Below are 24,199 nucleotides of genomic sequence, written 5' to 3' on the forward strand. Positions count from 1 at the left end.
GTTTGCCGGAATGTGTTTTTAAATCAAAGCAAAGCAACCCACCCAGCCTCAAATACCTCAGGTCATGGAGAGAAACAAGAACTCTTTGCTAAGGATCCTTTTTCTCTGCTGGGCTACTCTGCATTGTCTGGCTGTTAATACCTCTTGGTATTCTCTGTACCAGTAGTGTCTCAGGTGGCACACAACCCCTGCCTCACCCCTGCCTGCCCCCACAGCGAATGTGGTTCATCTCTTATGATGTAGGCTTTTGCTTTGGGTTTTTTGGTGGTTGGGTTTTTTTGTTGTTGGTGGGTGTTTTTTGTTCAGTTGGTAGGTATTTTAGCATACTTTCCCCCTCCAAGTTTTTTTCAGTTTTTACCCACTCCAGTGGCCCCTAGAAAAGATGTTCACACTGTCTCTGTCTCCATCATTCTCCCACCCCCAAAGACGACCAGGGCAAAGGCAGAAACTGGCTTTGGAGTAAACTACTACTGGCCACAAAGTAAAAAAACAAGGACCCAGCAGTTGTCATTATCTCAAAGCAACACTTCTGAACCAGGAACGAATTGACTTCATTTTTACTTCTAACTACAAGTACTTAAACCTTTCATCAGCTCCCTGTGGTCACTGACAGTAATCTAAATACACAACAACCATACCAGACCAGATGAAGACCAGCCTGCAGTAACTGTAACAAAGAACTTGACACTTTGCAGTATCCCACCAGAGCTTTTCCTGGATATGAAACAATGAACTGTAAACTTTAGAGTAACTTCATGTTTTCTAGAAAAGAACACCATGTACTTTCCACGCCCTAAATCATTCACCCACATACAACCATTCAGTACCACCATATTTTACCAACACATATGTTCAGAAGAAAGCCACCATGACATGGCCAGGTACAACTTCGGAACATTTTACCTCCAAACAAGCTGGGAAGAAAAGAGGATCAGGTCAACTTGCATGGCACAGCCTTTTGACATGTTATGAGAATCCTTCAGAAGGCATCAAAATACAGATGTTGGAAATAGATAGCTGCTATTTAACAAGAACATAAAGTGTTTTGTCTCTTTAAGAGAGAGCAGCCATCCTCCAAGTTCCTCCTAGGCAGAACACCCTTAATTTCAAACAGACTTCAACCACTATCAAAGTTTTCAGACATAGGGGCTCATCTACAGCTCTGTACTGAAAATGTGGTTTCACTGAAAAGTTTTTAAAAAATCCTTAGGCCAAGACAATCCAAGAATGGGCACAGAGATAATATTCAAACTCAGGGGTGGCTGTGGAGAAGTAAAGCTGTACAAATTGTGCTGGCACAAACTCATTCTCCCACATTTACCTCTGACCTCTGTCTGTGTAGTGAGTGCACTTAGATGGGAGAGGAGACTGGAGATGGAGAAGGATTATGTTGAAAACGAAAACTACCCACATCCCTGTTATTCTGAGTCACCATCCCAGCTTTAAAAAACATACAATCTTGCAAGTGCAGGTAAACTCTCTCTGGGATAAAAAAAAAAAAAAAAAGAGAGGGCATCAAAAGGGCTTACCACTGCGTTCCTCAGGTCTAAGGCTCTTCTTTGCAACTTCTGCCAATGCTCCAATGCCAAGACCAACAGCTAGTCCTTTAAAACAAGAAGAAAAAGAGTCAGGTCAGAATGAAAAAAACCTTCCAAGCCACATACAGAGGCATTTTTACAATTAACTTCAAGCCACACAGTCAAATGCACAATGGCTTGATTAGAATATGCTGTCTTTTGCAATGGAGTTATCTTCAGTCAAGAGTTTCCTCAGTTTCAGCCCAGCATGCCAGCCAGGAATCATAGGCTAGGCCAGTCTAGGACATCTGGCTTTTATAAACCACATCACAAGTGCTACTCAGAGCTCTATGCTCTGGCTGAGGTCCTGTTGTAAACTGAAATCATGGAGTTTAGAAGAAGAAGGGAAAAAGAAAACAACTCACAAACATGGTTCTCAAAGTACAATTCTCAGGAAAGAACAGCATCCCTCTCCCCTCCCACCATGCCACCACAGCAGGGGGAAGCAAAACTGTATTTAGATGAAGTCACTGCCAGCAGAGTTTAAGGCTCTGCAACCCTGTCTAAGCACTGAGGTTTATTCATGCTCATTAGCTGTCTGTGACTTCCACAGACTCGTTGACTATGATGAACAGAAACATGTTCTTTCCGAGGCTCACCTTATGCAAGCAGTGTTGTAACCTGCAATTCCAAGGAGCTGGGCTGGAGAGTAATCCTGCACAGCAACAGTAAGACCAGGAGACAAAACACCAGCACTCCACATGTACTATCTCTCTGGCAAGCAGTGAATTCCAGGGCGTTGATTCACAGCCACAGGTTAAGCTACAGCTACAAAAGAAGCGTTATCTGCCTCCACTAAACAGATCAAAGCCACTGAAGATTAAATGAGGCACAGATCTAATCATGCAGTAATCCATACTACCAAAGGTCTCATTGCCTTCCCAATCTCAAAATATTTATTTTTCTGGATAATAAATGACATGGGCAACCAGAACAGATGGTGCTCCTTCATATCTCCTCAGCAGTGATGCATCCCACCATGCCGTACTCCCACACTGCTGGCAGTACTGGGTGCACCTGTTTGCCAAGCACCCCAAGCCGTCCTTGAGGCACTACTGGACAGTTTCCCAAGTAAAACAAGCACAGAACACAGTACAATGAAGGAAGCAGAGCTGACCAGCACATGGTATTTTGCACATGTGCAGGAGGAAACACATGTACACGTTTTGTGGACCCAAATCACAGCACAGATATTCTGAACTGGAAGGGACCCACAAGGATCATCAAGTCCAACTCATAAGTGAATGGCCCATACAGGGATCATACCCACAACCTTGATGTTTTTAGCATGATGCTCTAACCAGCTGAGCTAATGTCACGTTAGCGGGGAAGCCTGGGCACAAACAAGGTAACCCTCATCTTGCACTGAGTTATTCCTCTCTCCCACCAGGTAATTACAACTCCACCTCTGGGATTGTGGAAAACTTCACCCTTCCTCATCCTACAGACCAGACTAACACTCTAGGGCTCAGAAAGCAAGTACTGGACGGGGGGTTCAGGGCCACAACACTAATTTCTCAAAATGCCACTAGATTTGTTTTTCAGGCCTCTTTCACACACCCACCCGTGGTCTAGGCATGTATTATCTGAACACAAAAAATGCTGTTATTTGTACTGGATTATTTTGTACTGGGTCTGGCTGAGATAGGAGTTTGTTTTCCTCACAGTAGCCTTTATCATGCTGTGTGCTGGATTTGTAAATAAAAGTGTTGATAACACATCAGTGGTTTGGCTCTTGATGGACAATGTTTGCACAGCATCAAGGCTTTTTCCCACCCTGGCCCTGCAAAAAGCAGGCTGGGCGTGGGCAAGAGGCTGGGAGGACACATTCAGGACAGCTGATCCAAATCCATCAAAGGGATATCTATGCCATATAACATCATGCTCAGCAGTAAAAGCTTGGAGAAAGGAGAATTAAAGGGTGGACATTTGAGGTTATGCTGTTTGCCTTCCCAAGTAACCACTACAAATGCTGAGGTCCTGGTTCCCAAGAAGTGGCTGGACATTTGCCTGCCAATAGGGAGTAATGAATGAACTCCTCTCACTGCTTTGCTTGCACATGGAGCTTTCTTTGCTTCACCTGTTAAACCATCTTTATCTCAACTTCCAAATTTTCTCCCTTTTGCTCTTTCTATTCCCTCATGCTGAGGGAAGAAACAAATAAGCAGCTATGTGGGGCTTAGCTGCCAGTCAAGGTCAACCTCACCACACACTGCCAGATGTTCACCTGTTACCAGGAACAAGTCAGCCCTCCAAAGAATCTGCATGGCTGTACAAAAGCACTCTCCTCCTCTGGGTCTCTAGTCTACTGACCTTGCACAAGTTGCTCCTGATGTCCATCATTTTCCTTGTCTGCAAGATGTGTGTTTCCTCCAAGATTAATCATTTTGGGACAGTTTTCAGTATTGCTGAACAGCCATGGTTCAGTACCTTGAAAAATAACATCCCTAAGCACTTCCAAAATGCTGCTCTCCTGCATTCTGCACTTTATGCAGACAGATTATTTCAGGCCTGGAAAAGGCCACTTGGTTCTATACCAGCAGTGTGGCCCTTCAGACATTTTCCAGGCATCTCCAGCATCTGTTCCACTTCAAACCAAGGCCATCAAGAGATGATCTGGACCCAGTTTTGCTCAGGACAAATCCTCTTGCTCAGCAACTGACACAACAAAACAAACAGAAGACTGAATGGACTGTTATCACTCTGCTCAGCCTGCCAAGCCCAGGGGTGGGTGAGACCCTCCCCTGGAGCAGCGTGTGCCCTGGTTTCAGTCACGTAAAACACCACAAGCACCATGCAGTACAAGCTGCCAGCTCCTCAGCTGGACAGCAGAGAGAAAAATACAATGAAAGGCTCATGAGTCGAGATAAGGACCATTACGGGCAAAACAGATTCGACTTGGGGAAATCAGTTTAATTTATTACCAATCAAATCAGAGTAGGGTAATGAGAAAGAAATCCTGAATCATAAAACACCTTTCCCCACCCCTCCCTGGACTTAACTTTCCTCCTGAATTCCATACCTCCCTCCCTTCCCCAGCAGCACAGGGGAACAGGGATGGGGGTTGCAGTCAGTTCACCATATGTTGCCTCTGCCACTCCATCCTCCTCAGGGAGAGGACTCCTCACACTCTTCCCCTGCTTCAGTGTGGAATCCCTCCCTCAGGACAATCCTCCACAAAATCCTTCAATGGGAGTCCTTTCCACAGGCTGCAGTCCTTCACAAATTGCCCCAGCATGGTCCCCTTCCACAGGGTGCAGTCCTTCAGGAACAGGCTGCTCCAGCATGGGCCCCCATGGGGTCACAGGTCCTACCAAGGAGCCTGCTCTAGCATGGACTTCCAACAGGGACACAGCTTTCTTCAGGCATCCACCTCCTCCAGCAGGGGCTCCTCCACAAGCTGCAGGTGCTCCACTGTGGTCTTCCATGGGCTGCAGGGGCACAGATGCCTCACCATGGTCTTCACCACAGGCTCCAGCACCTGGAGCACCTCCTCCCCCTCCTTCTGCACTGACCTTGGTGCCTGCAGAGTTGTTTCTCTAACTCCTCTCTCCAGCTGCAACTGTGCAGGTTTTTTCCTCTTCTTAACTGTTGTCCCAGAGATGCTACCACTTCTGACAGGCTCACCCTTGGCCAGCTGCAGGTCTGTCTTGGAGCCATTTGTTGGACATGGGGAAAGTTTCTGGCAGCTTCTTACAGAAGCCACCCCGCAGCCAAAACCTTGCCATGCAAACCCAATACACACACTCACTTGTCACTCACATGACAAACTGAATCCTGCAGTTGTCAGTTCTCTATATACTTTACTAACATACCTCAAGAGGCTACAATTTTTCTTTTTTTTTTTCCCCCAAAATTGTTAAAATCACATTAGGTCTAGACTTCACAAAATTTTCCTGAATTTTCATCTTATTATATCATTAAAAAATAAACTCATGAACCAGGATTGAGGGAGACAGGAACTGCTTAGAAACATCAAATAACACGAGGAAGGGAGAATGGAAATAAAGATGAGATCAAGAACTGTGTGGGTGGAGCTGATGACCCATCAGGCTACAAAACAAGCATGGAACAAAAAACTGCAGAAAAATCTGTTTTGTCCATTATAATCCTGGGAATCAAAAAATAAATAAAAATCAAGGATGATATTTAGTGCTATAAATACACCTACCAGCAGTTACTCCAGCTGCTGCAAGAAGCATACAAAAATACATATAAAGGACAAAGGAGTTCAGTTGGGCTGATCACAAAGAAACAGTAGTTCAGTATTACATGCAAGTGTTGGTAAAAAAGATCTTCAGTCTTTCCAGTAGATGTTCTTTGCTTGTAGAAGAGGTGAGAAGTCAGGCAAATTCTGCAATCCAAGTATTTCTGCCTCCTGTTACTAATTTGTCTACCACCCACCAGAGTGTCCTGACACCATGGTTGAGACATGGCTGAATATTCCCTCTAACACTGGGGAGGACAAAAAAAACCCATGCAAAGACAAGAGGAGGCATGATTCAAGTGTGAATACGCCAATATCATGGGAATTCAACTATCTGAACCCTAGGAATAGTTACACTGTTTTTGACCTACTCATCATCTTTCCATCTTCTCCTAAAGCCTAAAATGATATTGTTCTAATATGGAAATAAAGAAAAAAGTGGGTTTTAACAACAACAAAAAAAAGTCAGAGTCAAATGATAGTTTGACTAGTGTGGAGATTATTGGATAAGAATCCACCTAAACCATTTTATTTCCCAGAATGGAGTCTTCAAATGAAGATGGCACTCTGAAGTACACAAGAAAAATCCTACACAAAAAGCTTACTTGCTTTAAATATTGTACATGTTACCTCTTGCATCACTCCTGAGAATAACACCCAGGAAGGACTGACAGTGAGGACAGTAAGACGCACAAAGCACTGCCTTTCCCTGCTCACGGTCTAAGAGGAAAACAGACAACCATAACCCAAAGTTCACCAACAACTTCAGACAAAAAAAAACAGGTAAGAGCAAATGGTAGGCCACCGCTCCTGCCATCAGCTAATGTTTCATGGCTTAAGCATGTAAAAGGCTTCACAAAAATGCAATTTGAAAAGAACATTTCTCGTCACATAAGAGCCAGTAAGGAAAAGACACATTCTAATTGGCTGATGGGGTTTCACAATTGCACTGGATGTCTCAAGAAAAGAAACCACAACACTCTAAACTTGGAGCAAAGAGCAAACAGGAGCTGTTCCTCACTATAAATGGAGTTGTCTTCCCCGTCCCCTGCATCCAACCTGGCCTTGAACACTTCCAGGGATGGAGCATTCACAACTTCTCTGGGCAATCTGATTCAGTGCCTCATCACCCTCACAGTAAAGAATTTCTTCCTAACAACTAATCTAAACCTGCCCCCTGTCAGTTTAAAGCCATTACCCCTTGTCCTGTTACTACATGCCCCTTTAAAAAGTCCCAAAACATTACCAAAGAATATCTTAAATTGAAAAAAACTACCTATAGACCACGTGTTGTTTGTTAAGCCACTGTACTGACTGTACTATCTCTCTTTGCTGTTGCAAGTTAAAATTCAGAGGGAAAGACAAACAATAAATGCTAACAAGTGACTGCAGAGCCCAGAGTACCTGAACACCTTTTTTGTAACATGATTTCCCCCAAAAGCACTCAAAGACCTCTGTCTTGCCAGCAATTTTAATCATATAAAGCAGACAACTGGAGGAGAAGAGCAAGACCAAAAAAAAAAAATAAATGACAGAGATAAGTCTGGAGCTGCTGCTTATAAACAATCTCTTTCTTTCTTACTCTCCCTTTGAGGTTTTGGTTTGATGGAGCTATTTGTTTTGGTTTCTACCTTGAGGTTAGGAGAAGACAGGTAGGTAGTTGTACTTTCCCCAGAAGCATGAGTCAGCCTTCCCTCATGCAACAGCCTTGGGTGCCAAAAGCTGGAGCATAAAGCAACAGCACTGGAACCAAAAGTTCACAGAAAATTTGGTCATCTGCCACTTCACATCCACCAGCCCACCAGCTGTCAGCAAGCAGCAACAGATGAATTCAGAAGATGACAGCAAAAAGTATTGTGACACTTTTCATAAAATTCAAGGCTAGATTAGAAGGGAGACCTGTATGCTACTAGAGCTTAGGAACAAGTGAGTTTTAAAGTGATGCCTTGTTACTCCAAAAAGCAGATCATGAACCCTACTTCCCTTTAAGGAATACTAAGCATGCCATGAAGCAAGGGTGCCTGCAGTGAACTACAGGGTTAAAGAAATCTGACAAGCATGAAAAACTTATCACAAAACTCACTTGCTGTTTATTCCTGCACTGCACAGAATCAGTCCCTGCCCCCAACTCCTCCTAGTGTGCATATTAGTCTGACAAAGGGACACACAGAGAAAGAATAATTGTTTTTTTATATAATAGTTGATTTGAATTACATTTGACAGGTTATTTTTCTTTCTTCTGGGATCTGTAACACAAGGATGTCTACTTTGTACATGTGCTTCTCTATCAAATTTTGTGGAAGAGAATCACAAGAGCCACAAGAGACTGCTCACAACCTAGATAGGCTGCTATCATCTCAAAACACTACAGTCACAAAAAACCCCAACCACAGCAACAAAGAGACAACTCACCTAACGATTAGCTAAATAAGACTAGTTGCGTTCATCTTTCCACCTGCCATACTGTGATAGTTCCCTTTTTCTCAGGAATGAGTCCTTCCATGGCTTTGGATATAAGACATTATATGAGCATCACCTGCTATTATTTCTGAAGATATTTAGCTGCTTTTTGACATAGTAAGTCCCATTCTGCATGTAAAATTCACTTAGGTTTCAGCTAGCTTGATCTTACAAGCTCAGAATTTACATCTTTCCTGGGAGAAAAGGGTTTATAAGCAATGGCTCAGTAAATCAAACCTTGACTGTTATCATCTTCCCACTCTCAAAAAGCACTACCAAAGGGATATGTTTGATGTTTAACCACTGTTCAGAGAAATAGCAAGGATAAGGTTGAGAAAGGTTATTTAAAATAACAGCTGCTCCAGCTATCTCTCCTTGACAGTAACCACACTATAAGGACTTGGAGGAAAGTTTCCTCAATAAAGAAATCACATGTGCAGGACCAGAGTATTTGTACAGGCTGGGGAACAACCTGCACCTCACTTTCATTAAAACAACACAGTCCAGTATGTGTTACCATGAAGATGAGCAGCTCTGCTATGCACTCCCAAATCATCTGCCCTACACTTTTTAAGAGTAATGGAAAAGCCAAATCAAGCTCTGAGCTAACTAGTTGTTTGTGGGAAAGCACTTTCCTACCGAAAGCTTAACCAGAAAATAGAAGGACCTAGTGCTTCAGCAGGAGCACTGTCACAGCTGGCCATTAACCAGTATGTGCAAGGGCAGTGGCATGGCCCATGTGGGTGGGCAAACTGACCTCCAAAGTTGGCGAGCCGTCCGATCCTCGTGACAGGAACCTTCCTCTCCCGGGCCCGCTCACTGAGCTGCAGCAGAGAGTGGGGGGGAAAGGAAAAACAAAGAAATCCACAAATTAACTGGGCACATGGGCAGATACCTGCGAAGTCAGAGTGCAACTCGGAGCACTTGAACAACTCTACGCTACAGACAACTTTATATCTGTTGAGAGATTTTCAAGTGAATACAGTCCAGAACTGACACACCCTGAACTGAAACACACACTAAGCAGAGGAGCAGATGAGAGGGTGGGAAAGATAGAAGAACTGACAACCATGTTTGGAAACCCCATTTTTACTTTCAGCTCAGCAGCCCCTGTATTTTGAACTCAGAAAAAGCTGCACAATCCTAACCCAAACTCCCTTCCACACATGGAACTAAAACTCATGGAAGGTTATCAGGTTCTCAGGACCATAGACAATTCCTCCACACACAACAGTTGCAGCAGCAGAGGCAATATCCTGGATGAGTGCACCCACAGTAGCATCTGATAATGGATTTGGGGAAGGAGGCAGAAGGTCAGAGCAGATGGCAAGTACCACTGTGAGTTCTGCTGCAACATATATCAATAAATACATTGAGTCTTCATATTCCAGTGAATGAAAGGAGAGCTCCCATTAGTATAAAAGGGAAGTCTAACCCTATGTATGCTTTTTAAACATCCTCTCACATCAGATTATCCGACAGAAGGGGCAAGTGTGAAAAGAAAGCCTGAAAAGCTATCAACAGAACAAATATCACACAGATCAGAGCTAATGAGCACTGATACTTCCCTCTTTTGCCTTCATAAAAGGGAATAGCAGAAAAGGAAGAAATGAGAGAAACACAGGAGAAGGTTAGTAAGGACAATCTAGTATAGAAACCACAGTACTGAGAATCCTTAATTAAAAGAACGTACCATCTGTTTGTAGGGTTTCTGCTCTGAACCTGTTTTGGCCTGTCTGGCTTTATCAATATCTTCAGCTGTTAATCCACCAACAGAGGAATGGTCTTGGTGAAAAGCCCTATTTTGTCCAAAGGGAGCAGCAAAAGGATTTCCAGGGTCCCTAATGCCTCCAAATAACCTTGCATCCATTTTGGGAGGGAAAGGCTTCTGACCCACACCAGAATCTCCAGTCATATCAACACTTCTAAAAGGTCCGTTTGTTGTGTAAGAGTAAGCAGGGCCTTCACTGCTGTGTTCATGAGATTTGCCAGGGGCAGTGGAGAAGTCCATTGGAGCATCTGATGGTTCTCGGGCTGAGAAGTCATAGTCTTTCCCAAAATCCTCACTGAGATCAGTAAAGTTCTCCTGCTGTTTGCCTAGCTCCTGCAAACAATAACAGAATTACTTTCAGAAAAGAACTTAAAACATGCTCCCTACCATCCATGAATCTCAGAGATGGGCATGCAACTATACTGTCATGTCTCCACAATGATTTGTAGAGACACTAGCACTGCAGATATTCACAGTAAGAGACAAGAAAAAGGAGACACCAAGGACCCCTGGAATCTCTGGCAGTCTTTTAAATCCACTGATGGGACAAATTCGTTAACAGCTTCTCAAATACCCATAACTAGAGATGCTTTATTCTATATACACTGAAGGGTCACTAAATGTGCAGTTCACTGGAAGCAATACACTGCTCAGTAACAATAGGTGATGGGAGCTGCAATATCACATAAAATGTACTTAGGAGGGATAACAAAAAACTAAACCTTGTAACATTCAGTTCTTCCCTCTACCATGTTCCCTCCTCCCATTCTGTCCCCCGAGTCAAGCAACATCAGCACTTTCAAGCCCAAAGCCACCCAAAGCAAACCAGATACCTACTTACAGGCAGAGTAAGTTCATGGCCATGATACAACCAAATGCAAAACACATTTCATTATTCAACCACTAAACTATGGCAGGGCTTGCTGTCATCCCAAAACACATAAAATTTCGTGCCTGAAGCAAGGATAACAGCATCAGGCACAGCAACACTCAAAGCAAGCTTCTCCTGACAATTTTCTCTCTTCTCTCCTGACCTGCAAAAGCTGCCCCATTAAGTCCAGATATTTCTCACCATTTTTCAATATAAAAATAATAAATAAAGTCAGCAGCAGAGCATTATCTCCTGTTTACTTATTACTTGACATATTCCAGTTACCCATCTCAGCAGTGGCAATACCATGGACTAACTGATGACTATTACAACCAGTCAACAGGAGTTTAAATCCTGCTGTGGTCAGGCCAGCAGGCAGCATATTTCAGGCTCTTTCCTAAATACTAATTAAATTTCCCTTCCCTGGAGAAAAAAAACAGAACATGGTCTTTCCTGTTATTCAGCAGGTCTCATGCTATTTTGAACTTCAACATCACAGCAGCAGGGAGAGGAAAAATATGTTTACAGATGGGGACTGTGGCCACAGTACTGACCAATGATTTCAAGCAAGAAGGCCTCTCTACTTCCATACTTACATTTTTAATGTCAGTAAGCTAAAACCCTGTCACCTAATGTAAAAGCTTTCCTCTCTTCAAAACAGAAAACTTTGTACCTTTAGATTTCTTACCAAGCCCTGCTTTGGCAACAGCTTCTCTTGCAACTCACAGAACACAGGGCTGCAGGGTACTGCAGGTGTGCTCATGGGGCCTCACTTTTGCAGAGAAACATGCACAGAAACAGAAGAACATCATCTCTCTCTCGGGTGCAAAAGAAGGACAATGGCAAGACAAAGCTCTATGTCCATAAATAAACACACAAGTCAGTTCTACTGTAAGCTTAAACAGAATCAGGAAAATACAGGCCTAGATTCTAGGACTGAAGCTATAGATTTGCCATGATAGTCTAAGGTCTTTGCATTAAAAAAACATCAAAATCTCATTCATTAGTTTCTGCTTCAAAAAAGATGATCTGAGCTACACTATTTTTTTAAAGGATGATAAAGGATGACCATTTTTAACAAAGAGAAGTTCCTCAGACAAGCCCCATGTTTTTCAGAGATGGCAACACAGCAAATGTGAAGCTCTTATAAATCTACCCCTATCTCTGCTGACAGAAGCTGCTGATTATAGGGGGAAAAAAAAATGTTCCTCATTTGAAAATCAGTTCTGAAAATCCAGCCTGGGCTGTAAGTGATGAACATGCAAACACCTGACCCTGAGCCATCCTGAAAAACATCACCAATTCTGCCAAGAAAGCAAGCAGCACTGAGATAAATCCAATGCACTATAAAAGAGCTCATTCATTTATTCAAGGAGTAGTAATCAATGCCTGAAGTTTAAAGGAGACTTTAAATAACAAAGCTGCTCGCCAATCTTAGCAAGAGCTTGATCTTTGACAAGATGAGGTGAACAGAGCATTTTTCATTTTCAGCATGTCTTAAACACTCAGTAATGGAAACAGAAACACTCTGCAGTAACATTTCTCTCCCATTCCTGTCCAAGCACCTACGGCACACCACAGATCCCAAAGAATTCCCAGAGTATTGCAACATTTGTATTATCAATCCAGTACTTGAGCTATTTTTGTTCATGATCCAAGTCCCTAGTCACTTACACAACAAAACCAAAAAAGTACCGAAGTAAAAGCAAACTATCAGATTAGACTGTGCACAAAGAGCTTTGCTTACCTGCATTTTCCCCAGGGCAGAACTGAACTGTTCCTCAGCAGTGGCCTGGAGATTCCTTGCAATGGTAACTGCATCGCCCCCAAGGAGCACCTGCCGAAGCTGTCCTGCTTGGGTTTCTAGGATTGCTTTACTGAGCTTTGTCAGGCCTCTCATGACCATGATGGCATCACCCGCCATGACTGATGTCTTTCCGTGCTGAAAGATAAAGAAGGAGAAGGGGCAAGGGAGGTAAGGTGTCAAGGAACAAGTTTGTAATGAGTTTCAAGTCACCTAAGAGCCAGCAGCATACTCTCAACATCTCTCTTTCTGCTTTGGCAACCAGCTCCCATGGGAATCTGTCTGCAGCTTGGATAGGACACAGGCCAGGCTGAATGACAGCAAGTTAGCTGACCTCACCGGGCAAAGAGAGAACTGCCCTTGTGGGTGTTCATGAGTTAGGATAACTTTCCAGTACTCCACACAAATATCCAAGTTACTACTGACCAGGGAAAGCAAAGATAGGTAAATGCCAGTAAACACTGCAAAGATGGTCTTGATTCTTTCAAGATGTCTGAAGAGGATTAAAAACATTAGCATTTGACCTCTAATTACTATGAGTCCCTGCAACATGTTCTTGGGGCCTGACAGCGCTGACAAAGCACTGTCACATTCCATTTCTGCCCTAGACCTATGTCTCCTCCTCCAGCCAAATTTCTTCACTCCCACACCAATGGTTAAGCATTGTCTGTCCTCCAAAGGTAGTCTGCTCCATCCCCAACATACTCTGCTATTTTTAACTGGAAACTTAAGCATGCTCAGAAGATCCACCTACCACAGCATTTGCAAAGTGCTGAATTTCTTAGTCCCCTTTCTTTTTCAGGGGGCATTCCAGTTCAGACTCTTAACAGCCTGTTCCGTTTCAATGTCTTTAAATACAAACTTGACACTGTAGGATGCACGACAGAGTGTGTCTGAGAACAGTAATTTCCATCCATTTCTTTGCCTCAGCCTGGAACCAAGCTCAGGCTCAAAACACCAGCTCCACCAAACCACTGTGGTTCATGTAAAAGAAAACCAGGAGTGGCCAGGGTGTAAAACCCATTTTGCAAGGGAGATTTTCACCTGCTCATTTCACTCATCTTCTACATCTTTAAAGCACAGCCAGGGTCACGGTTCCAGGGTTGGCTCAGTTACACATCCTCCCATCTTTACTGACACAGAAGACACAGCAGTTGGCACAAGATGCTGACTAAGGTTCAACCTTGCCCATACAGCATTCGCTATATTGATTTGGAGAAATTCTGACTGCAGTAGGTACCAAGTACTAGTCTAAGGCCACATATTTAAGTTATTTCCTAGGTAGGTACAAAGGTATCAATTCATTTTTAGAAGGTAACCTGTCAACATGCACATGTGCACTTCAACTATAAACATTAATACACTGGCATGGTACAAGTGATCCTGAGTCAACAGTACACATGGCATTATGCTCAGCTCCAGAGCACAAGCAACTAGATCCAGTTACCTTCTTGGGAATCAAAGCCTGATAACAGCAGACAGGCTTGTGAGACAGTCATGCAGGAGAAGAATGGACTGCTAAAGCTAAATTTCTGGCTAAGTACACAATTTTGCTGCAATCACACAGGAGACGCATGGATTACTAGAGCTGAATTTCAGAGACACATTATTATGCAAATGCAGGATAAAGCCCAGTTACTGGAATATTTGTTCAACAACTGTTAATCAGTGATCAAAATCAGGGACAACCACTGCAGCCAGGGAGTGCTGCACATTACATGCTTTAGATACAGTGTTAGAAAGACAGTCAGGTGCTTACAATGAATCTCAGCTTAATGGGTTAGCTGTAAAAATAAAAATCAAGCCCACGCAGGTTATTATTCTGTGGTTCTCTTTACAAAATCTACCTGTGCACTCACTCCAGACCCGTAAGAAGTGTTACTCCTGAATCTCTCCAGAGTTTAATCACTAGCATTGGTTTTAACCTTGTATAATGCACTTTTAAACTCAAAAGCTGCCTGTCAGGTAAGGAAGTGTACTCTGTCAACAGGAAGTGTTTTTTACCCCCACATCTTCACACTGGAAATTTCCACATGGATCTCACTCAAAGCATCTGCAGGCGGTCCTTGCAATTCAGAGCCAGGCAAAGAAACCAGCCAAGAACCCAGTACTGTCCCGGCTGAAATGAGACCATTCAAAGGTTGCCACTGCTAAGAAATAAGTGCTTTTGTGGCTGTAAGTATCAGCAGCACAGGAAATCTTGAATGCAAAAAGCTCATTCTCTCCCTCCCTCACAAAAAGGGCAACAAAAGTAATGCAATATAGATTAGTGTACACTCAGACAACACACACAAAAACATCCACTTTTAATATGGATTCTTTCTAATCAACAATACTAAAACCGTATCCTCCTTTCACCCACAAACAGCTGAAGATGTAGTCATGAAGTGACACGATATGTTAAATGTGAGTTTTTTTAAAAAATAAATCCTCCAACAAAATTTCAGGGAAGCTAATGCAACCACAAGTGAAAAACATACATTGCATAATGTGCATTCAACCCCCATTGCTAAATATATCAACAGCAAGGAGGACCCTGTACAGATTTGGCTACAAGACACTGTACTGGGCACATTGCAGTCCCATTTTCCAGGCACAGCAGTTATAACCACCTAGGTACTAGCCAAGTGATTTGTCAGCTCAGAAGCATCAGCAACATGCTCCTACGTGGCACTGCCAAAGGACAGGCTATTCTAACAGGATATTTATCCCAGCACCTTACTGAAACCCAGGCCTCTGCGGAGGAAACACAAGCTCACAGGCAACCAACTTGTTTTCAGTGATCTCCAGATCCTCAGTGGGCAGCTCACAGACCCAAATGGAAATCACAGTATAAGCACAAAGGCAAGGCACGGCTCAAGGAGGACTTCAAAGGTCAAATCCAAGGACAGTCACCAACAAATAAAGGCTGAAATAGAAGAACATATTTTCAGAAGCAAGACCCTACTCCTGTTTTTGAATAGAATTGTGGCTGTAAGCCATCTCCTTCCATTCCTTTTGAATACCAAGTCCTCACCTTTAACAAAGCATGGTCAGGAAAAAGCAGCAGAAAAAAACAACTGTACCACAATGATTAATCCTTCAGCAACAGGCATCAGGAGCAAGAAAACATTCAGGTACAGTCTACAGCCATCATCAAGCAATATGAAAGTGGGAGCTAAGAAGTGCAATGAAAACTGAACTGATACTAGATGCATTTTCCTCAAGTGGAAAAAATCCCAGGTTATCTAGTTCTGTAGACCCTACATTTAGCAGGACATGTTGGTTAGTTATCGTAACCAAAAGGAGAAAGCATGAAAGAAAATATACGCTAGATAATCAAAAAGGTGAAATACACAAAAAATAACTAAGAATTAGAAAAATTACCTTTTTTCTTCAATGAAAAAGCAATAAGCACAAGCAAGGCCAAGAGACATAAAAACTGAGACAGAGGAAGCACACACTTTCAAGAAGGTTGATACTATCCCAACACTACACTTGTGTTAATACCCAGTGCAGACAGCAGTAAAGGGATTTTTTCCCCCCCTGAGGCAAGTTCTATTCATACCCCTACTAAATCAATAAATAAACAGTGTAAGCAAGCTCTATCAGAAACAGATTTAGTGAGTGGTTTCAAACGGAATTAGTGCAAGTGTACAAAGTCTGTAACACACTTGACCTGTCCCGAGGATTCATTATCCAGTGCTAGCAAAGTAGGTCACTAGGGCCAGGGATTACAGACAAGTCAGCTGTGTCTATGTAAGCTGTCAGAGTGCCCCTAACCTGGACTGAAGAGGGCTGACAAGTGTTCATCATGAGCCACTTTACAAAAATAGGCAGGGTCACCAGTTTTGGCTAAGTAAGCTTCTCATAGTTGAATGAACCCCTGGAAAACACCCACACCTTCTAGCGCGAGCAGGCTCGAGCCAAGCCATCCTTAGACACGGGGCACGGTCCACACGGCAGGCAGAGGGGCTTGTACAGGTTACAAGCCACACCGGTAGGTAAACCATCTCCTGACATTGCACCTCATTTAGAGCCCTGTTGTAACAGCAAAACTAAATCAGTGCCTGGGATGCTCCTATGTGCAACAACCACCTGCACGACAAGCCACAATCCTCTATAGCAACTAACTGCAGTGTATTCTTTCCCTTCTTCAACATGCCCGATTACCAAACTTAAGGCTTAAGAAAGTGTAACAAGACACTCAGTGTATCAGAGGCCAATAACAGAAACAGAAAGCTTCACAACAAGGAACAGATGAAATCATATATTTGTCCTGCTTCAAAAACACATTCCTCCATTCATTTCTTTTCCACATGCTAACATGTTCCTACAGACAGAGACCTTCAGCTCACCTACTGTTGAGTAATTAAAAAAAAAAAAAAAACAATCAAACAAAACCCCAGCAGTTTTACCCTGAAGTATTTCTCCTTCAGGTCTGTAGAAGTTTTAGTTGCCTTCTTTATCTTCAACTTTTATTTTAAATAAATTAAACAAAAATGAATAATATTAGGCTGGACAGGTAGTAAGGCAGATAATTAAATATCATGCTTCAGGAAGAAGAAACAGCCTTTATACCTCCCCCCTGCTGCTATCCTTTATTCAATCACTGTTATCTTCCTTGTATCTAAACAAGGACTATAACCTTGGCATCAGTGTTATAACCACCCACACCATCAGAACAAGTGTGGCAACAGTATACTGAAATAAAACTAACAAGCACCACAAAAAAAGATACAGAAGACCAGGTACTCAGCACATTGCTCCATGGCCATAAACCAACACTAGACTAAGTTAAAAATAAGTATTATTCATTAAGCTGCTCTGTAACTGTTCTTCCACAGATTTTTTTTCCATTTCTTTTTATGTGTGTTGCCATATCAACCCTTTCATGTGATCCTTTCACTTATGGCCTTATTCAGTTCCATCACACACCTCCCCACCAGTTCCTTTGATAGCAGATTTCCAGGTCCCTGCCTAGACTTATTTTCATTAGCTGGATTCCTTGGGTTGCAGCTGACCCAAATTTTAACCATGCAGGGCACAAAACCTGCATTTTAAAAGGAGGAAGTTGCCATCATCCTTTAAATTGAACTGAAAATCTACCTTGCTTATCCTTCATTCTTCCCCCTTCCCATAACTCCTACACACCGCAGCTGCAAAAGAAATTAATTTAAAGATTTAACCTACAACAGAACCAAGGACCCCTACATTTGAGTCCTGGCCCATGGCTTGCATTCCAGCCTCTCTAAACTGAATTCATCAAGTATCTGAAAGCTGCTTTAAAACCACCCTTGCCCAAAGCAGTTTGCCAATGCCATTTAAAACAAACACCTTTGAAGGGCAGGCGGAACTGCTTTGCTCTCTAATCGCTACAATAGCACAACACGCACTGATAGAAGTGGGCTGCTTGGCACACAAATGCATCTTTCCAACAAAATTCAGAAGGCTTAGCAGTCATTTCTGGCAAATGACAACTAGTTCAAAACCCAATTTTCCCCCATAAATGGCCTGACACACAACGTAAGAGTGCAAAGAACGCCTGGACACTTTAAAAGTAAGCACAGTCTGCTTTATTTTAGGCACAGATATCCAGGCAAAGTGAATGCTCTGGACAAACAGCTCTATTTACTTCTTTCTGGACAATGTCCGGGGACATGCAAAAGCATAGTCACAGCCCACATGCCTGGAATTAACAGAGTATCTTTCTTCCCTGGCCACAGATCTAGAAATAATTCACCCACAATTAAGAACCCAGTGAGAGAGCGCATTACAGGCCTCATTACAGGTCACTTCTGATACATCTTGACACAATACACTAATAAGATTCTGCCCTGGGTGCATATTTCCCGTTACACTGAGGTAGATCCAACTCAGTTGCTGTGATTTTAAGGCTGCCACTCGCTCACTTTTCCCCGAGACCGTGACCTGTGCCTGCTCCTGTATTTCCAGCTGGTGGACAAAGAAAGTTCCCTTTACCTCATTTGCAAGGCAAAAAGGCTTGGACTATTGGGGCAATATTTCAATCTGGAGCTGTATTTATACTCAACATGTAATCTTTGTATTACTTATGTTACCAAGAGGAAGGGAGAAAGAATAAAAGGACAAAAAAAAGGGGGATTTTTTTCTGTTTATGCAGTGGACAGTGCTTAGGAGTGCATTGCACTGCACCCTCTACATAGCTCAAAAGCTGCAGGCACAAGCATGACTTTACTCACATAAATAACTGATAAATTCTATGATTAAAGTTACTTCTCATGCATGTAGACAGTTCATCCAACAACAAGGACAACAGTATATTAAAATCAAAATGGAGCATGACCTCAAAGCACACAGATTAATATGAGATTCTGGCAGATGAATATTTGAAGCATGTACTTAAGAAACAGAACTACTACAAGCTGAATCTACACCTTTATTTGAGTTTATGGCAAGTTTACACAAAAGCACAGTTCATTAGTTCCAAGTCATCCCTCTGTCAGTGTTAACATACATCACTTTAAAAGACAAATCCCCCACATCTATTGTGGAACAACTCCACCCAGCAGTATTTATAAGAAGGTTACACTAAAGCTCTGCCCTGATTAAATCCAAACATTGTGCTTCAAACAAAAACTGAACATTACAAATGCCTCCCCACCCAGGTCTGTGGAGCAGCTCTGTCCTCTCACAGTCACTTGACCAGTTAGAGCAGAAGAGACCACCAAAGGTCAGCCTCCTCTGATGCACCGGGAGCCAGTCCCCGCCTGATGCACAGCTCCACAGTGTTAAACTCTGCACAGGAAACAACAGAGCTCTCCACTGGTCTCATACTCTGAACTAAAATATAAACTATAAATCAAGAAGATTATCAATTTGTAGCTAATTTTTTTTGGCATACACTGTTATTTTGCAATTGTTTTTATTGGAAGTTCTGACCTTCTGAAAGCACAACAACTCCAATTTAGGAATTGGAAACGGATAAAGCGCTATGCCTCACAAACAAGTGCAAATTCCTTTAGACTCAAATACACCACTAGTTACAGTAAAATCCTTGAGAAAAACAGCACCTCTTCCATTTAAACATACCTCACTTCACTCATAGACCTCAAAAAGCTAATGAAAGGGGACTGATATCACAGTTCTCTACGTTAGAGGGAAGAGAGCAAGTGATCTACCTGAAGGTACACCACATGTCAGGGATGGGGTTGGGAACAGAATTACAGTGCTCTGCAGGGTACACTGCCTATCCCTATGTGTCCTCTAAATATCCATCCCTACAGAGTAAAGAGAAACAAGGATTTACAGCTGGTTTGCTGATCACCTTAATGGTATATTCGTTAACAGTCACCTCTAAATGATTGAATGCCACACCAGCAGCAGTTTCTAGTCAGCAACTTTCTACTTGTAAGCTTCTGGAAAACTAGACACACCCTGTAACTGTGCTGTACATCTGTCTTCCCCAGGTGTGATTATCCTTTGTGTACACCAGGACAGACCCTCGCACACTATGTCCCACGTCACTACATCAGGAAGTCAGTAAGTGGCACCCTCGCAGGTCTCCAGGTGGCAAACACACCCCCTCTGCTCACACAGTGAGCATGATGCTTTTTGTCACCACCATGAGCAGTAGGTCAAACACCACAGCCTCCCACTGCTGATCCTGCAGGCGTTCATGTCTGTATGCTTCATGGCTTCCAACCTTGCCCTGGAAGCTAGGGTTAAGTTCCAGTTTAGCAACTTACAACACATCCTAGTCTATTCATAGCCCCTGAACATACCAGCACCCTAGCTACAGGAGCTTTCTTTTTTCCTGGCTGTGCCAAAACCTCCCTGTAAGAAGAGGAAAAATAGGATGCAAGAAGAGGACCATAGGCAAAAAAAGATTACTTCAAGAAGACATAAATTGATCTCTGTGCTGAAGGGGAACATGGTCTATCAGAATCTACAGCTCCTGCATTACAGCTCTGTCACAGACAAGTTCTTTCTGTCAGCTCCTACTTACCACACATAGGTACTTTTGACACTAGGATAAGTAAGAGCAATGAGCTCTATATGTCTTAGAACTAAACCCAACCTGCAGGATGTCATACCTAATACTGAATTTGTAATCCACAATTGTTGATGCTCTCTATGTATAGGTTTTATGAAATCACATTCTACATAACATAAACATATTGCCTTTCCAAACTGGAAAGGCCAAAGCTTTTTGCAACTTATATAGGTGCTTTTGAAAATCCCCAAATTCCCAGAGTGAATTCTCAATGGCCACGCTCCACAAAGCTTTGCTATGCAATGTAAAATTGTAGGCTTACCAATTTCAGAAGAGTTCTCTAAAGGAAACACTCAATCCACTTGCAGCTTACTGCCCTAGTCCCAACTACTCTCTTGATGAGCACTTTGACCATGATGAGGATCTAATACTCCCAAGTGGCACAATGCAGAGAGCAGGAGAGCTGTGACATTTCAGAACACTACCTCAAGCCCTTTTATAGTACATTTGTTCAGCACATCCAGAAAAAAGCAAGATGTGCAACTGGTTAAAAATGAGGCATGAACAACAACGAAACAGGCCACAAAGATTTAATCTACACAGAAAACCAGGACTAAATGCAAAGGCAAAACAAAGACAGTAAGAGAACTTTGTAAGTGGAAGTTATCACTTCCAGAACACGAAACAGCTCTAGGACCATACAGACCACAAGCAGATCATCTTTCCTGGTGTCTCTGCATACAGAATCTACACAGGCTTTAAGAAAAAGACATAGTCTTATGCAATTTCCTGAAAAAATATCTATTTTTTTAACTCTGTATATGCATGCAGACTTGTTTAAGCAGACATATGAACTTGTAAAGTTTCTAAAAGCCAGTTCCACAGATTGACAGCTAAGTTTTTCAGAGCAAGAAAGATCATTTTCTATGCTGCATGAAGCACATAGAACATTTCATATACTGAATAGCTTCATTTAGCTCTACACCTCTACTGACTGACAAAACACAAAAGCCATTAAAATAAAGTGCAGAAACACAACTGTGCAAAGAAAGGGCAAAACTTGTGCATCCTGTCATTTCTTGGTCTTTGTCACCAGCTTAGATTGGTTTAATTTTGCCATCTTCTGTAAGGAGGGAGGGGGAAGGGAGGGGAGCAAAGTAGGTGGCATCTAAAAAATTGACAAGCTAAAGATAAAAAATTTAATATAAAGATAGACACGTGCCTATAAAATGAACTTTCACTGCTGAGTAGGAAAGCAGACAGTGATTGAACCCACACCCTCAAAATACTGTGCTTTACTATCAGCTTGCATTTAACTTCACATGCAAATAACTTATTTTCTTCTTCTGGTCCTAAAGGAAAGCAGGCACTTGGAGCACGGGCAGCACTTGAAGCACTTCTATAAACAAACTGAAAGAGAAGATACTCTATTCCAGAATATTCAGCTCCATAAGCTAAAAAGCCTCCTCTTCCAGAATTGTTACTTAAGCAGTTTTAGAGGGACAAAACCAGATCTACATACATACAGGAGATATGGTTCCTAAATACTGCTTCAGGATCACTACCTCCATCATAAGCTGAACTGTTCACCCCCATCAGTATACAGAAATTAAAGGTAAAAGAGAAATGCTTATTCGTGCATCAAGCCAAGTCCTGAGATGCATTTAGCAAGGCTACATGGATCAATTTATACCACACACACTGACACAAAGGACAAAAGACCATGAGAGACAGGCAACACCTAGCATCCTTGTTAAAAAAATAAAGAAAAAACACACAGAGAAGAAAACCAAACCAATCTTTACCTACAAAAAACTTTGTAAGTAATCAACCAGTTTTAATTTAAAAATTAAGAAGCAGGAATTCAGCTGCTGCTTCTTGTCTCACTCAGTCTCCAGAAAAATAATACAGCCTGACAAACAGGGTGTGAAACAACAGACCACCACTTGCCTTTAAAAGGACTACTGGAGGACTAGAAGCCAAAAAAAGTTCTGTTCTTGCTGCATGGATGCAATGAGCTATTATTAACTTGTGTTAACTATCACAAATGAATTAACCAGAGCTGCATTGCACAGCACAGAATTCTCCTTGGCAGCAGTGAAACAAGGTGATCAACAGTCAGATGGTAAACATGTGAAGGAATTCTCCACATCTGGCCTTTTCTTCTACTGATCACACGATTATTAAAAGGGAAACACTGTCAAAGCACAGCAGGTCATTTTTTTCCTCATCTTGAGTAACACTGGACAACATAAAACTGTTTATTCTAAGCATATCTTATTCAAGGTTACCAAGGTCATTGCTAATTAAGAGCAATGAAAAAAACACTTACAAAATACAAAAATAAGTCTCCTGGTCTAAGAGCAAACAGGTTCTTGCTGGCTCTTGCTGCAGTTCATGTGAACTGCAGCTAAACTCCTTCTGATAACATACGAAAGTTATGACTGCATGGCAGAGAAATACAAAACCACCAATATTCTCTTAAACACCAATCTGCATTCAGCCTGTAACACAGAAGAATTTCTTAATCCCTTCAGAAGTCTTTTACTGAGCAAGAATTGACTTTGGCCACTATCCTTCTGCACTGAGTGCTAAGAATTATTTTGCATATGCTCAATGAATACACCCCATTTAAAAAAAGCAACTCAGAAAAAAAGCTCAGAAATTGTTAGATTAATTCTTTTTAGGAAAACAATACTTTCAGTTATTGAAAGAAAAGCTTTCACATTTTTCTTTCCCTAAACACCACATAATTAAAAAATCTGCTTCATTTTTATTGCAAGTTGCTTTTTAACTTCTTTATTTTTCATAACACTGACCACAAAGACTGGATTTTCATTGCACAGGGGGAACACAGAGAAGCTCCCTACTTATGTTTCTGCTTGGTGGAGTGTGACCGTGTTGGGCTATCAGAAATAGTGTTTTTACTTAAGATACATTCCTGCAGAAATCAGAATGGTCAGCAACCAGGAAAACAACATTATACAAGCCAAACTTTTGGTATTTTAGTTATTTATAGGTAGTTTCTTCGGTGCCGGTTTAAAACTAAGTATCTCCCCATCAATTCCTGTTCACTTTATACAAAGACCCTAGAAGCCTGTAAAAACTGAGATTATTTCCTCACACACCCTACCAGAGCCACGGGTCTCACCGGGGTTTTTTGCCCCACATTTCAGCCACAAGCAAAGCTTAAGACAGCCAACAGCTTGATTTTACGTCCATCTTCAACCAGACGCACAGATCGGCCCCAGCAGTGAGCAGGACAGAGAACAGTGAGGCTCTAACCCGGAACAGCCTGGAAAGCAGCACAGCACCAGGCTCTGCGCTTCCTCCTGTCGTGTCCCTGCAAGGTGCATTCCCTACGGAGCGGAATTCCACGCTTTGCCCCGAGCACTTTTGGGCCCCGCTCCCCGCTCACCTGCCCGTGCGAGCAGCGCCGCCGTCCCCGCTGCGCCGCTGAGCGCAGCGCTCCCCGCGGGGCGGGAGGCGGGACCCAGCGGCCCCGCTCTCACCCCGGGCGGACACGCCGCGGCGGCCAAGGGCACGGGAAGGGAA

At 42.6% G+C, this 24,199-nt stretch overlaps 1 protein-coding gene across 3 annotated transcripts in view; it reads right to left on the minus strand.

The window, feature by feature from the left end:
• COQ8A (coenzyme Q8A) overlaps positions 1-24,199 on the minus strand; it is a 44,042-nt gene that overhangs the window by 19,405 nt on the left and 438 nt on the right. The window contains exons 1-5 of one of the 3 annotated variants that reach the window (XM_017812850.1): positions 24,063-24,079; positions 12,634-12,828; positions 9,938-10,348; positions 9,002-9,068; positions 1,530-1,604 (exon numbers count right to left, since the gene is read on the minus strand). In XM_017812850.1, the coding sequence (XP_017668339.1) occupies positions 1,530-1,604; positions 9,002-9,068; positions 9,938-10,348; positions 12,634-12,810 (730 nt within the window). In that variant the 5' untranslated portion in view covers positions 12,811-12,828; positions 24,063-24,079. Of the gene's footprint in view, positions 1-1,529; positions 1,605-9,001; positions 9,069-9,937; positions 10,349-12,633; positions 12,829-15,449; positions 15,594-24,062; positions 24,080-24,199 lie in introns of those variants that run through there. The other 2 variants (XM_017812849.1, XM_017812848.1) reach the window with 2 other exon arrangements.

This window comes from Lepidothrix coronata, unplaced genomic scaffold (genome assembly GCF_001604755.1).
Source record: "Lepidothrix coronata isolate B3197 unplaced genomic scaffold, Lepidothrix_coronata-1.0 Scaffold38, whole genome shotgun sequence".
NCBI lineage: Eukaryota > Metazoa > Chordata > Aves > Passeriformes > Pipridae > Lepidothrix > Lepidothrix coronata.